Source organism: Cyclopterus lumpus, chromosome 3 (assembly GCF_009769545.1).
Source record: "Cyclopterus lumpus isolate fCycLum1 chromosome 3, fCycLum1.pri, whole genome shotgun sequence".
NCBI lineage: Eukaryota > Metazoa > Chordata > Actinopteri > Perciformes > Cyclopteridae > Cyclopterus > Cyclopterus lumpus.
In genome coordinates this window covers 25,627,626-25,639,797 of record NC_046968.1, presented here as the reverse complement: position 1 = coordinate 25,639,797, position 12,172 = coordinate 25,627,626, and the positions used below count along the sequence as shown (strand labels likewise).

The 12,172-nt window shown below is 45.4% G+C and overlaps 1 protein-coding gene across 1 annotated transcript in view; it reads right to left on the bottom strand.

The window, feature by feature from the left end:
- Positions 1-7,722, bottom strand: part of nav2a (neuron navigator 2a) — an 82,904-nt gene extending 75,182 nt beyond the window's left edge. The window contains exons 1-2 of the mRNA XM_034561141.1: positions 7,516-7,722; positions 213-330 (exon numbers count right to left, since the gene is read on the bottom strand). Coding sequence (XP_034417032.1) covers positions 213-330; positions 7,516-7,587 — 190 coding nt within the window. The 5' untranslated portion in view covers positions 7,588-7,722. The remainder of the gene's footprint in view (positions 1-212; positions 331-7,515) is intronic.
- Positions 7,723-12,172: the final 4,450 nt, after the last annotated feature.

Here is a 12,172-nt window from a genome sequence, read left to right as displayed (position 1 = left end):
AAAAGTATCCAAAGATTATCTTTCTGAACAAAACGTGTAAGTAGCATAAACTTTTGATCTTCTTTTCTGCAATAATCCGTCATCCAACTGAAAAGTCCCATTGTTTTATTTGTGTAATGCCTTTAAAAAGTAACTCATGACGTGTTTCACAGGATGCGTGTCGGTGTCCTTTTTACAGATCCTGTAATCAAATGCGTGTGTTTTCTCCTTACCTACGACCTGTATGATCTCCGCCAGCAGCACCCCGTCTGCGACGTCCGTTTGCAGGTCCTTGATCAGACGCTTGTGTCCCGACTTGGCGAGGTAGTGGTTGGCCCAGTCCGTGTAGATCTACGGGGTCACAAACAAAAAACCAACGGCGATCAGTTTCGAGCCGGCAAAAAAAAAATAATACAATCCACTCCAAAATTAGAGGGCAGCCCAGTCGGGTCGTCCACGCGTTTCGAACTCCATAAACACTTGAAAACTACAAAAGGTATAAATGGTCGAAGCAAATTTACGACTCTAATAAAATAACAACATGGTTGAATGGGAGCGGAGTAGCCCTCTTTCTTTTGTTGGGGCTCCGATCTGGCATATATCCGCGTGGTATTCAAATCGGGGCCATTGTGCTCAGCCGGGGCATTCATCTCGCAGCGCACGGCGGCTGTTTTCAATGGGCCGTGCTGACATCACTCTCTGGGGACAGAAAAGACCCTTCACTGCCTGGGGGGGGGGGGAGGGATGGAAGGAGGGAGGGGAGCAGAGCAAGCATCTGAATAATCTGAATAGCGTCCTTCATAATTACTCTTCTCTTTTACTCTCCCCCGCTCTCTCTCTCTCTCTCTCTCTCTCAAGAGGAGTAAGTTTCTATTTCTTGTGAGATAAAAAAAATGAAAATGCACGCAAAAGGTTGAAGTAAAGTCGCACAAATTATTATTATTCCTAATAAAGAAGACTTTATTTTTGAGAAACTGATACCCGGCAAATCTATCTGGATTTTGCAGCACTGTGAGGCCCGTCTGTAAACTGCAGGATGTGTTAAACAAGTGTAACTTCAGAACACCACAGGGGCTCTGAAACACGTGTAAATTAAGACACCTCTCGGCTAAATTAAGACACCTCTCCCTCGACACTAGGTCTCACTCTCGTTTTCACACCCAAGCCCAACAAACTGTGATGTCAGTCAGGTGACAAAGATGACAGGATGACAGACAATCAGTGCTTCAGAAACCAGATTACTGTCGGATTGTCTGTACGGTCTCACGGAAGCAAAAAAAATCACACTTTTTCAGGCTGGATCTCTCCTGGAGAAATGTTTTTTGCGTATGCATGTGCTGCAATTCTGTTTTTGTTTTTTTTTACATTTATGCATATGCATGTAGGGAAAGTATCGCTGGGACAGCAGAACTGAAGTGATGCATCCTTATTATTCAAAATAATGAAATCTAGAGGCAAAGTTAAACTGAAAGCAGAATCTATCGGTCTGAATATGTCTTTTCCACAACTGGACATTATATCAGTTTCAGTGTCACTTAATTAGTCATGTGTAGGTTTGTACAGGCTCAATGGTCGAATGAAATGATACCGGTCAGCTCTGCAATAAAAAGCACTAGTTGCAAATGAGAGCCATAGTTGTATAAAGATAACAGAGTGCTGCAAGAATGAGCATTTCTTTCACTTTTGGAGGGGTCTTGAAGTCAACTTGCTTTTTTCATGGGTTTTTTGTTAAAAGTTAAAAGATTGATTATTCTACGATATAAAATGGTTAGTATACGCTAATAAATACACACTCGTGATAAACGAGTCATAAACATTTGTCAGTCATGGGGTTTATTTTCTGCAATAATCCAAAATCCCATTGGCTTTTTGTCAAGTGAACTAGTGTGATGCTAACTTCCGGGTTGGCCTATAAAAAAAAAAATCATCCCTGCAGTACTCGAAAAGATATGCGATAAGATGGTATGACACATAAGTAAAATATATCACTATATACATGTAAAAAAAGTTAAAAAATGTAACACGTTCTAGTCACCGGCAGTTGCCACAGTAGTTCCTTCAAACGTGTCGTCAGATTTCTTGTGTCAACTAATTTCTCTCAGTAACCCGGTTCCTCAAGAATTCATTTGAAAATCCAAGTGCATCCACCAGTCCTGAATGAGTGCTCCGCATTGTCACGGTCAACCAACCCCAACGCGCACGGCGGTGAAGGCGCGTGACACGGTTGTGACCCTCGTTTCTTCGTGTTTGCACTGTAAACAAACCCGGTGCTTTTTTTTTCCGCCACGCTACTCATGGGATGAATCACAGCTCTCGTGATGGCGTACAACAGGTGTGCGCACTTCAAAAAAAAAGGCGTGCACGCACACACACACACACATACACGCATACATACTATACTCATCTCCACGCACAAGCTCAAAGGTTTATTGAGAGTGCGCGACCACACATTAAACACAAAGAGCCTCAGAGCGACGTTTAAAATCACACAGGCTGCATACCCAAACACAAATGCACAGTTATAAAAAGCCTCTTGAGTGACACACGGAGAGCTAGGAAAGCGTTCAAGCGGCGAGGATTAGGCTCTATCCTTTTCAATGCACACTCTCAGCTGGTCACGGATAAAAAGGAAACGCAATGTTCAGGGGCTTTTGTGCGCGCGAATGCTTTCTTTGAAGCAGTTTCGGGGGCAGGTAAATTGCAGGGTTGGAGTGTAATTAAAAACGAGGTGAAATGGGTAGCCGTCAGTCAGAGAGGTGAAACCCAGAGTGGGGGGTGGGGGGTCCAAACAGCCTGAGGGGTATGTCGAGAGAGGAAAGGAAAGGGGAAGTGAGCAAGTCACAACAAGTCGCCTTTTTAGTCCTGATAATTAAACTTTTCAAAAAGTGTTTTGTGTCTCTGATGGCTTCCTCTCAGACGACGCATTTAAATGTGATATCTCAGGTATTGTTGTCGTAAGGAAACCTGCCAGGGGTGATGTATTTCAGCATTGTGACCTAGAGAGAAAAAAGATGAACATTTCTTTTTTAAAAGAACATAAATCAATATTTACCATAACAAGAGTACATCAAATTATTACTTCTACTGTGAAAGGCCCCGCTTGTCTACTCTACTGAGCTTTTAAAGACCCTTGTTGTTTTGTTAGGTCTCACCTCTCACGATCACTGATTGATGCAGTGATTAGTAGTGCAGTTACATTCTGGAATAAGTATGTAACAACCACACACACACAAATAAAATAATTAAAACTCTATAGCTATTTTATAATAATCACATTCAAGTTGCCTTGATTAACAATTGAAGGTTACTCCACACTTGTGTGGCCCAAACAGCACGTGACATGTTAGCCTCTGTAACCGAATTAGCTTGTTAGGTTAGGAACTAACTTAGCGTTAACTAGTAAATAAAGTAGAGTGTGTGTGTGTGTGTGTGTGTGTGTGTGTGTGTGTGTGTGTGTGTGTGTGTGTGTGGGGGGTGGGGGGGTGGGGGGGGGGGGGGGGGGGGGGGGTGAAACAGAAGTTTGACTACATTTAACTGCGCGTGTTGCTCCGAGTCTGCTGGGTGTGTAGAGTCCATTGTTAGCTTGACATGTTAGCCACAGTAACCGCGTCACGAACTGCACGCGACGCGAACATACTATTGAATTACATTATGATGCGTTCAGGCTCTAGTCCAGTCAAAATGGGTATTGAGCTGTGGTAATTTATAACACAACGTTATCATGACATATAATATATATAATAATATTGTAAAATTCAAGTTTTTGGCGAAAAACTAGAATAAATCCAGTTGTTTTTACAGCAATATAAAATAGATATTAGACAGGAATTTGTTTTTAACATCCTAACACTAGCTCTAAGCAGCTAATACTACATCATTACAATTAATATAGATAAGTAAAGTAATTATTTATCAATAAAAATACGATTTTGTATTTCCTAATCATTTAAATGTATATGTAGTCATGCAAATAAACACGGTAGGTGTCAAGAAAAAAGGATAACATTTTGAATTTCTGTTGTCCAAAGCCTTGTTTACTAACTGATATAACAAAAGAAAAAAAGATGCCTACTAGTACATGGCCTAGGATACAAAATGTATGAATCCCTTGTAACCATTAATAACAGAACCACCCCGAGGGATACATAACTGGCACCGAAGTCCATCCCACCACAGAACAAATGATTCACCCGTCAGCTCTGTGTCTGTAAATCAAAGACCACGCTAACAACTGAAAAAAGACGACATGCGTTAATCCGGATCCATGTGTGTTTAACCGCTTCTGTGATCTGAAGATTGTTCAAAGGTCACATGGAGACAGAAGGAGGTGGGGGCTGATGAGAGGCAGGCTGAGATCTGAGAGGCATTTTAATAAGCTGCACGGTTTAGTGAAGAGGAGTATTTATTGACTCAATATATCTCAGACCGGAATGAGGTGTGACTGACTCCAGACCGGTCTCTCCATCAGCGGGAGGAACCCTGCATATTGAATAGAAAATGTAATCAAAACTCCCCAAGGGATTTTTAAAGGACTGATAAATCGATATTTTAATTATGTCAGAAATTGAATGGATAAGAGGACGACGTAGAGGCTAAGTGGTTGGCGTTATTACCTCACAGGACAGGCCCTTTCAGTGCAGGGTTGGCACACTTCTTGTGCGTGCCTGCTTGTGTAAAGACAACATTCAACGTTGCTACAATGACTAAGTCATTTAACTCACTTTAAAAACAGCTTTAGTACAAAAAACATGCTTAAGATTCTTCAAAATACGGTAGTAAATAAAAGTATCAAAGGAAAAGCACAAACAAAAATGTGGTTTCTTTCAAGAATATACATACAATCATAAAAACAATATCCTGGCATCTTTCCGTGTGATGTATACTTTCTTTCAACCATCTTTATATATGCAGGTTTGCCTCAATCCACACTGGGATCCGTTTTCCGCCCGTCTGTAAACCTCAACACGGTGCTCAACGGGATACAAAAAATAAACAACAAGCGACAACAAAGCCTCACTCCACAAAATGTCACTGTTAATATCCTTGAACGGTGCACCACGGCGTCACTCACGTCCACATGTCAACACTGAAAGACTGAGTGATCCATATCAAAGAGTCTCAATTAAGACGTACTTCTCAGGAGGGAAAATCCCTCCACCCCCATGAAACTTCCCAGTGATCCCGACCCTCTCCTTTGTGGGATTGAGGGTCCTTTTTTTAATTTTTTTAGGAGCTGTAGATTCATGTCGGGGGCATTCCCCTCACCAGAGAAAGCAACATGTCACTGATTCATTGGGGGGGGGGGGGGGGGGGGGGGGGCCTTATGGAGAATGTCATATGTGGCCTGATGACCTCCTTTTTTTTGGAATTTGCATCAAATCTGGACCTTTATGGTTTTAACGCAGACCATTAACAGTGCAGTACAAAACATTTAAACACTTTATAGCTACAAAATAAAGACCACCGTCTCTTTTCATTTCACATCCAAAGTGCTGGCTACACCAACTGAGAACAATCAGACCGTTATTATCAGCTTATGATTTAATACGCATCATTCAAGGCGTAATTCTCTTCACGTCTCAACTTCTGCAATGTCCTTTGCTTGTCCCTCGCCTATTTTAGGGCGTGACATTTCACGTTAACTCGGATCAAAGTCGGAGACCAGTAAACAAACCGACCGTGGCGCGTCGCATGAAAAGCCTGCACACATACAGTCATGTTCACATAATAAAGCTCGTTTAAGCCTCGAAAACTGACACGGAGTCAGCTCTTCAAAAAGCATGTGACGAGCAGCGGTGACTCACTCAACCAGACAGCTGCGTCTCTCACACACACACACACACACACACACGCACGCACGCACACGCACGCACACACCAATCTGCTTCGCATCCAGCATCCCCGCTGCCTCGGCTCGCTGAGTCACGGTGCCGGTGTGCGAGGCCCCGCAGAAGAAGGGGCGTGACGCACACGGGCATCACACTGGGAAGGTTGCCCTTGAGTCGAAGGAGACAGACGAAGAGTGAGTTGTTGTGCTCGGCTGCAGATGCAGAGGCACACGTGTCACGACAGATCGCGACGGAGGCCGATCGTTAAAGATGGAGGAGCGGAGCAGATGTGCCTTTTGTGCTCCTCGTGACCGTGTGTGAAGTTGTTCTCTGTCTAACTGTCAGTCATCTGGAGCAACCGCGTCGCACTACTTCACTCTCTCATCCCTGTTGTTGTTTGCACCGCCGACCCTGACGGGCTGCTTTTGCTTGCTGAGCAAACACTGCAGTGGAGTTGGCATACACACGACGACTGCATCGCCGCGGTCGGGTGAACCTCTCAAGTTTCTAGGACGTTTGTTTTTTTTTGAAATGTCGAGTGGGTTTAAAATGTTTGTTTTTCCGTGTGAAAATAAGCTCAATCGGTCAAAATGCAGAAAACACGACACAAATCAAGTTCCTCATAACCGATCAGAGTGAGTATGAATTTCTTGTCTTCACATGTTTTTTCCACTAAATGGCTAAAACTACATTTTGTTATTCTTTCTTTTTCTGAGCGAGCACATCATGTTTAGTGTGAGTGCATTAAGCTGACGTACAACTGCATAGTATCTTAATTACTCAAAGTATAAGGCGAATAAAAAGGCCAACCATTCTACGATAACACTTCGGTAACCAAAAGCTGATGCTGGCAGCTGTTTTTAAAAGTTAGTGTTGAGCCCAGCTGTGTTTAAAATACACACGGACAGGACATCCTGAGTTCCGACAAAAATAACTTTTTCACACTCATTAGAAATTAGGATAATTTGAAAAAAACAATTCAACTCACCAATTAAGACCCACAAAAAAGCCTCCAATACCTCACGTGGCAGCAGAAACATGTTGAATACGTTTTCACACAACCGTGGGTCTGTATATTTTTAGCTTAATAATAATAATAATGATGATAATGATGATGATGTGGTGCTTTTTTCAGTCACCCGGTGAGTTTTGAAACTATTTCATAACTGAGAAGCTCAATTTCCTCAACCTGTTGAGGACCATTTAGTTTCCCCATTGAAGCTCAAGTGTGAACATCACGGGGCAACTGTAGCGCACGACACCTCGGCTCCGCTCTCACATGCGCCGCCGCCCGTGCACCAATTTCCAGACACAATTACACCGATAACTTCGGGACTATTATAGCCTTATTACTTTCAGGGTTCCGTAAGCGACCTAGAAAAGCTCTGCACTCAACACGCCATTGTGAGCTAATCTGCCGGCGTGAGCGAGAGCCACAAAGAGAACCGCCGCCGCTGACATTTCTATTTCAAGCTTCCTCTTAAGTGTGTTTCTCTCATATACTCCCGGGTCCAGTCAGTTAATATCTGTAGCAGGTTTTCCAAAGTGTCACCGTCCGTCCGCTTCAGAAGGAACAAAACAACCGCAAAGTAACACTTCCTAGTCCGGTGGGTAACAGGTGGGTATGAGCCGAAAGCCCAAAATGCATGACTGAACTCCACTATCCTCTCTCCGTTAACCCCTCCCTTCCCTTCACTGGTTTCCTTACCAGTTTGTAGTTCTTGCAGCTGAAGCGGCTGTAGCTCCTGGCCGGCACCCTGAGGCCGTCGTACTCCGCCATGTGGGCCCGTTGATGAAGACCGACTCATCGGGCTCAAGTAAACAACTGGAGATCCGTGAACCTCCAAGGAGACCCAAAACATGTCATAGGAGGCGAAAAGGTGTAGCGGGGTAACTCCAGCCTCGCCGCTTCACATCTCCGCCACAGCTACTGTGTGTCTGAATGAACAGGGGGCGCTTTACTCCTCGTTATATACACACCTCTCTCCTTGCTTCATGGAGACGCCTCACACACTGTTTTAACCCCCCCCCCCTCCTCCCCTCGCTCTCTCTTCCCTCTCTCTCTCCTTCACTCTTTCTGAGTCAGACACCCTGACTCAGATCCCTCTTCTGCTATAGGAAGAGAGACCAGCAACTTAAAACACGGACATTTTTGTCAAAGTCAAATACAAACATATTGCGCTAGTGAAGCAGACAACAGACATTTAGACACCTCCAGAGTGCTCAAAGATAACAATTATTTGTAGGCGATTAAGACTCCTGTTATTCCCTTTGGAAGCAGGAATGACAGGAGAAAGTGTTGCTGCCTGCTCCTTCGGTTTTGTGAATATTCACCCGAGACATGAACTCCTAACACGGATGCATTCATGTCCCATAAATGCATTGATTCATTCACTACTGACATGTCATCTCCCGCTGTTTCGTGCTCGCAGGTTGCCATGGATCGTGGCTGCGACTGGAGCGCGCCTGTGCTTGTTGCCGTGGTTCTGCTCGACGCCCACTGCTCCTATTCTTATGAGTATTAGTCATATTTCTATAATTTCTTTAGAGTTGTTGTCGTCAGCGCATCTCCGTCCCTCCCAACACAACCGGTCGAGGCAGATGTCCGCACATCCAGAGCCAAGTTCTGCTGGAGGCTTCTCGCCGTTAAAAGGGGACGTAAGGGGAAGCTGGTGCCTGCTCATGGGGGAATGTCGGGGCCTGAAAATGTAAGAGTACCCGTTCTACAAGAAAAGCATCACGAGATAGCTTCTGTTATATAAAAAAAATATATTGTAGATATACTAGAGAGGAAGCACAGTCCCAGACACACGGTGTGCATGTGATGGATGACGGAGATCCTAACGCTGAGCGACCGAGCACTTTAGTGTCTTCTTCCTCTGACACACCTGGTGCTCTGCACTACACCTGGTGCTCTGCACTACACCTGGTGCTCTGCACTACACCTGGTGCTCTGCACTACACCTGGTGCTCTGCTCTACACCTGGTGCTCTGCTCTACACCTGGTGCTCTGCTCTACACCTGGTGCTCTGCTCTACACCTGGTGCTCTGCTCTACACCTGGTGCTCTACACTACACCTGGTGCTCTGCTCTACACCTGGTGCTCTGCTCTACACCTGGTGCTCTGCTCTACACCTGGTGCTCTACACTACACCTGGTGCTCTACACCTGGTGCTCTACACTACACCTGGTGCTCTACACTACACCTGGTGCTCTGCTCTACACCTGGTGCTCTGCTCTACACCTGGTGCTCTGCTCTACACCTGGTGCTCTGCACTACACCTGGTGCTCTACACCTGGTGCTCTGCACTACACCTGGTGCTCTGCTCTACACCTGGTGCTCTGCTCTACACCTGGTGCTCTGCTCTACACCTGGTGCTCTGCTCTACACCTGGTGCTCTGCTCTACACCTGGTGCTCTGCTCTACACCTGGTGCTCTGCACTACACCTGGTGCTCTGCTCTACACCTGGTGCTCTGCACTACACCTGGTGCTCTGCACTACACCTGGTGCTCTGCTCTACACCTGGTGCTCTGCTCTACACCTGGTGCTCTGCTCTACACCTGGTGCTCTGCTCTACACCTGGTGCTCTGCTCTACACCTGGTGCTCTGCTCTACACCTGGTGCTCTACACCTGGTGCTCTACACTACACCTGGTGCTCTGCTCTACACCTGGTGCTCTGCTCTACACCTGGTGCTCTGCTCTACACCTGGTGCTCTACACCTGGTGCTCTACACTACACCTGGTGCTCTGCTCTACACCTGGTGCTCTGCTCTACACCTGGTGCTCTACACTACACCTGGTGCTCTGCACTACACCTGGTGCTCTACACCTGGTGCTCTACACTACACCTGGTGCTCTGCTCTACACCTGGTGCTCTGCTCTACACCTGGTGCTCTGCTCTACACCTGGTGCTCTGCACTACACCTGGTGCTCTACACCTGGTGCTCTACACTACACCTGGTGCTCTGCACTACACCTGGTGCTCTGCACTACACCGGGTGCTCTGCACTACAGCGGGTGCTCTGCACTACACCTGGTGCTCTGCACTACACCTGGTGCTCTGCACTACAGCGGGTGCTCTGCACTACACCTGGTGCTCTACACTACACCTGGTGCTCTGCACTACAGCGGGTGAACGCCGTCGTCACTTATCGGACAGTAGACAGACATGACCTTGAACGTTTTTTGCTGACCTTGATACTGCCTGATGTGTTCACATGCGTGTTTGTTTATACGAGACTCCCACAAAAACATTTTAGCCAACAAAATAGAGTTTGGCCTGAAATTCCTCTACCTGCATTTAGCTAGACTTTACTGCTTTTAAACAGAGTGCTGCAATGGATGACCTATTTTTGTAGGTGGACCCTGGATGTCAGCATCCATCCCTTGGACAAAAAGCCAACAAGATGTTCCCAATGGATTTTGGATTATTGCAGAGAAAAAGCTCTGTGCCGAAGTGCCGACAAGTTTATGATATTCACACGTTTTGTTCAGCAAGAGAATCTCCACAAATGAGACATCACTTGTGTGGCTTTTGAAGCATGAAGCACTGATTGTTGGTATGTATTGTATATGCTGATGCAAGAGTGCAGTAAAGTGTCCTCTCAGCGATCTTTACTGCTGTAGTTTCAAAGGTGAAAGGTGGCCTCTGTAACGACTCCCCCCCCCCGTATTCTGGTAGGTGACCCCTCCTGCAGCCCATCGATAAAGACGCAGCAGCTCTCTGCAGGCGGAGGGCGACATGTGGCGACACGTCGCCTCTGACCCAGTCTTGGCCGGCTAGCAGATGGCTGGTGGAAAAAAAATGATGGATGCACACTTGCGTAATAGAAGGATACATGAAGTGTGAGGAGTGTTGGATAGCTGCACATCTCCCACCTTTCACAGCGTGTGTCACATCCTACATGTATAGAGTCACCCACTTCCCCCTGCACAGCTTAAATAACAACCCTGGGCGAAGGGATCATCGTCTGCACAGGTCTCAATGAACACAGACAGATGGCTTGGGAGAAATCAGTGTCCCCGGTTCGTATGATATGACAACACAGGACTGCAGTCTGCTCGGCCAGCTGCTGTGATGCTTTATACAGGGCACAGTGACTCCAACACCAGTGCTGGACCACAAACTGGACTGAGGCATATAGACGCATGAGGGAAAATAGAAGTCAGGCGGGGGTTCATCCGCTTGAAAACAGCAACAAGTTTATAGAAGCTGCCGAACTGAAAACTGAGGATACATACAAGATATCAACAGGAAGAATGTAAAATACTGTGTTACCAATGTAAAGTTTTAGGCTAACTATATTTCTGGAAGTTAAGTTGAAGCATATTTACTTGTGGATAAATCAGAAAGCTACGGGGTCCTATATATGCTTGCAAGTGTCTTAGCTAACTACAGTAGCTTGTTAGCTGCTGACTTCATCACCCCTTCAGCACACCTGGTGGCCAAAATGGTGCGTGCATATTTTTTAATGACGTGCTGAAATCTGATTTTTATGGAAGCCCATTTCTGCCACTGTGAGAAAAACATTAGAATTCTGTAAGTCTTAGCATCTCATAATTATGACTTAGCATCTCAACATTTCGACTCACTGACTTACAGGATCCTCAATTTTTTTCTTACAGTGGCGGAATTGGGCTTCCTTAGTTATTTTTTGCTAGCTACAGGCATTAACCAAAAAAAATTGGATGCACTTTATGGCGCAATTATTTTCCTGTCCTCCAATGGCCGTGGTTTTTTCAGGATGTGATCCGTCCCTCCGATGGGGGCTTGTGTCTGTCTGAAAAGGGACGTGAACACAGATCTGCTGTTTGATACGGTCAATATGGATTTTCTGAGGTAATCACAATGGGTTTTGAGATAGGTACTTTCAAATTCGTAGGTGCCACGTTGTTTACACACTTAGTTTGGTCCAACAGGCTTTCCGTACTAGTTTGGCCGTATGATGCAAGAGAAACCACCGATGAATGCAGGACTGCTACTATTATGCTTCAGATGAAAGCAGACAGTTTGACAGTTTAAACTGGGAAGATAGCCTGCAAATATCAATCTTGTGATTATAAGAATATCAATCAAAACAGTCCAATAGTTGCCCCAAAAACAGAGCCCAGTTTGTCAAACCATGTGGGCCTAGATTAGTTGAAAAGCACAAGCAGAATGATGTGACAATGTCTACATATGATACTGTGTTACGTCCCTACAGGGGCTATTAGATGTCAGTCCTGTTATCGAGGGAGGTACATGTCAACAGAGGGAAGAAACATAAACAGACGTATAAAGATAAGGGTTGCTTGAGAAGCAGACCTCTGTTCTTTAAATAGTCATAATCATGTGGAAACCCGCAAACATTTGCCTTCGCCCT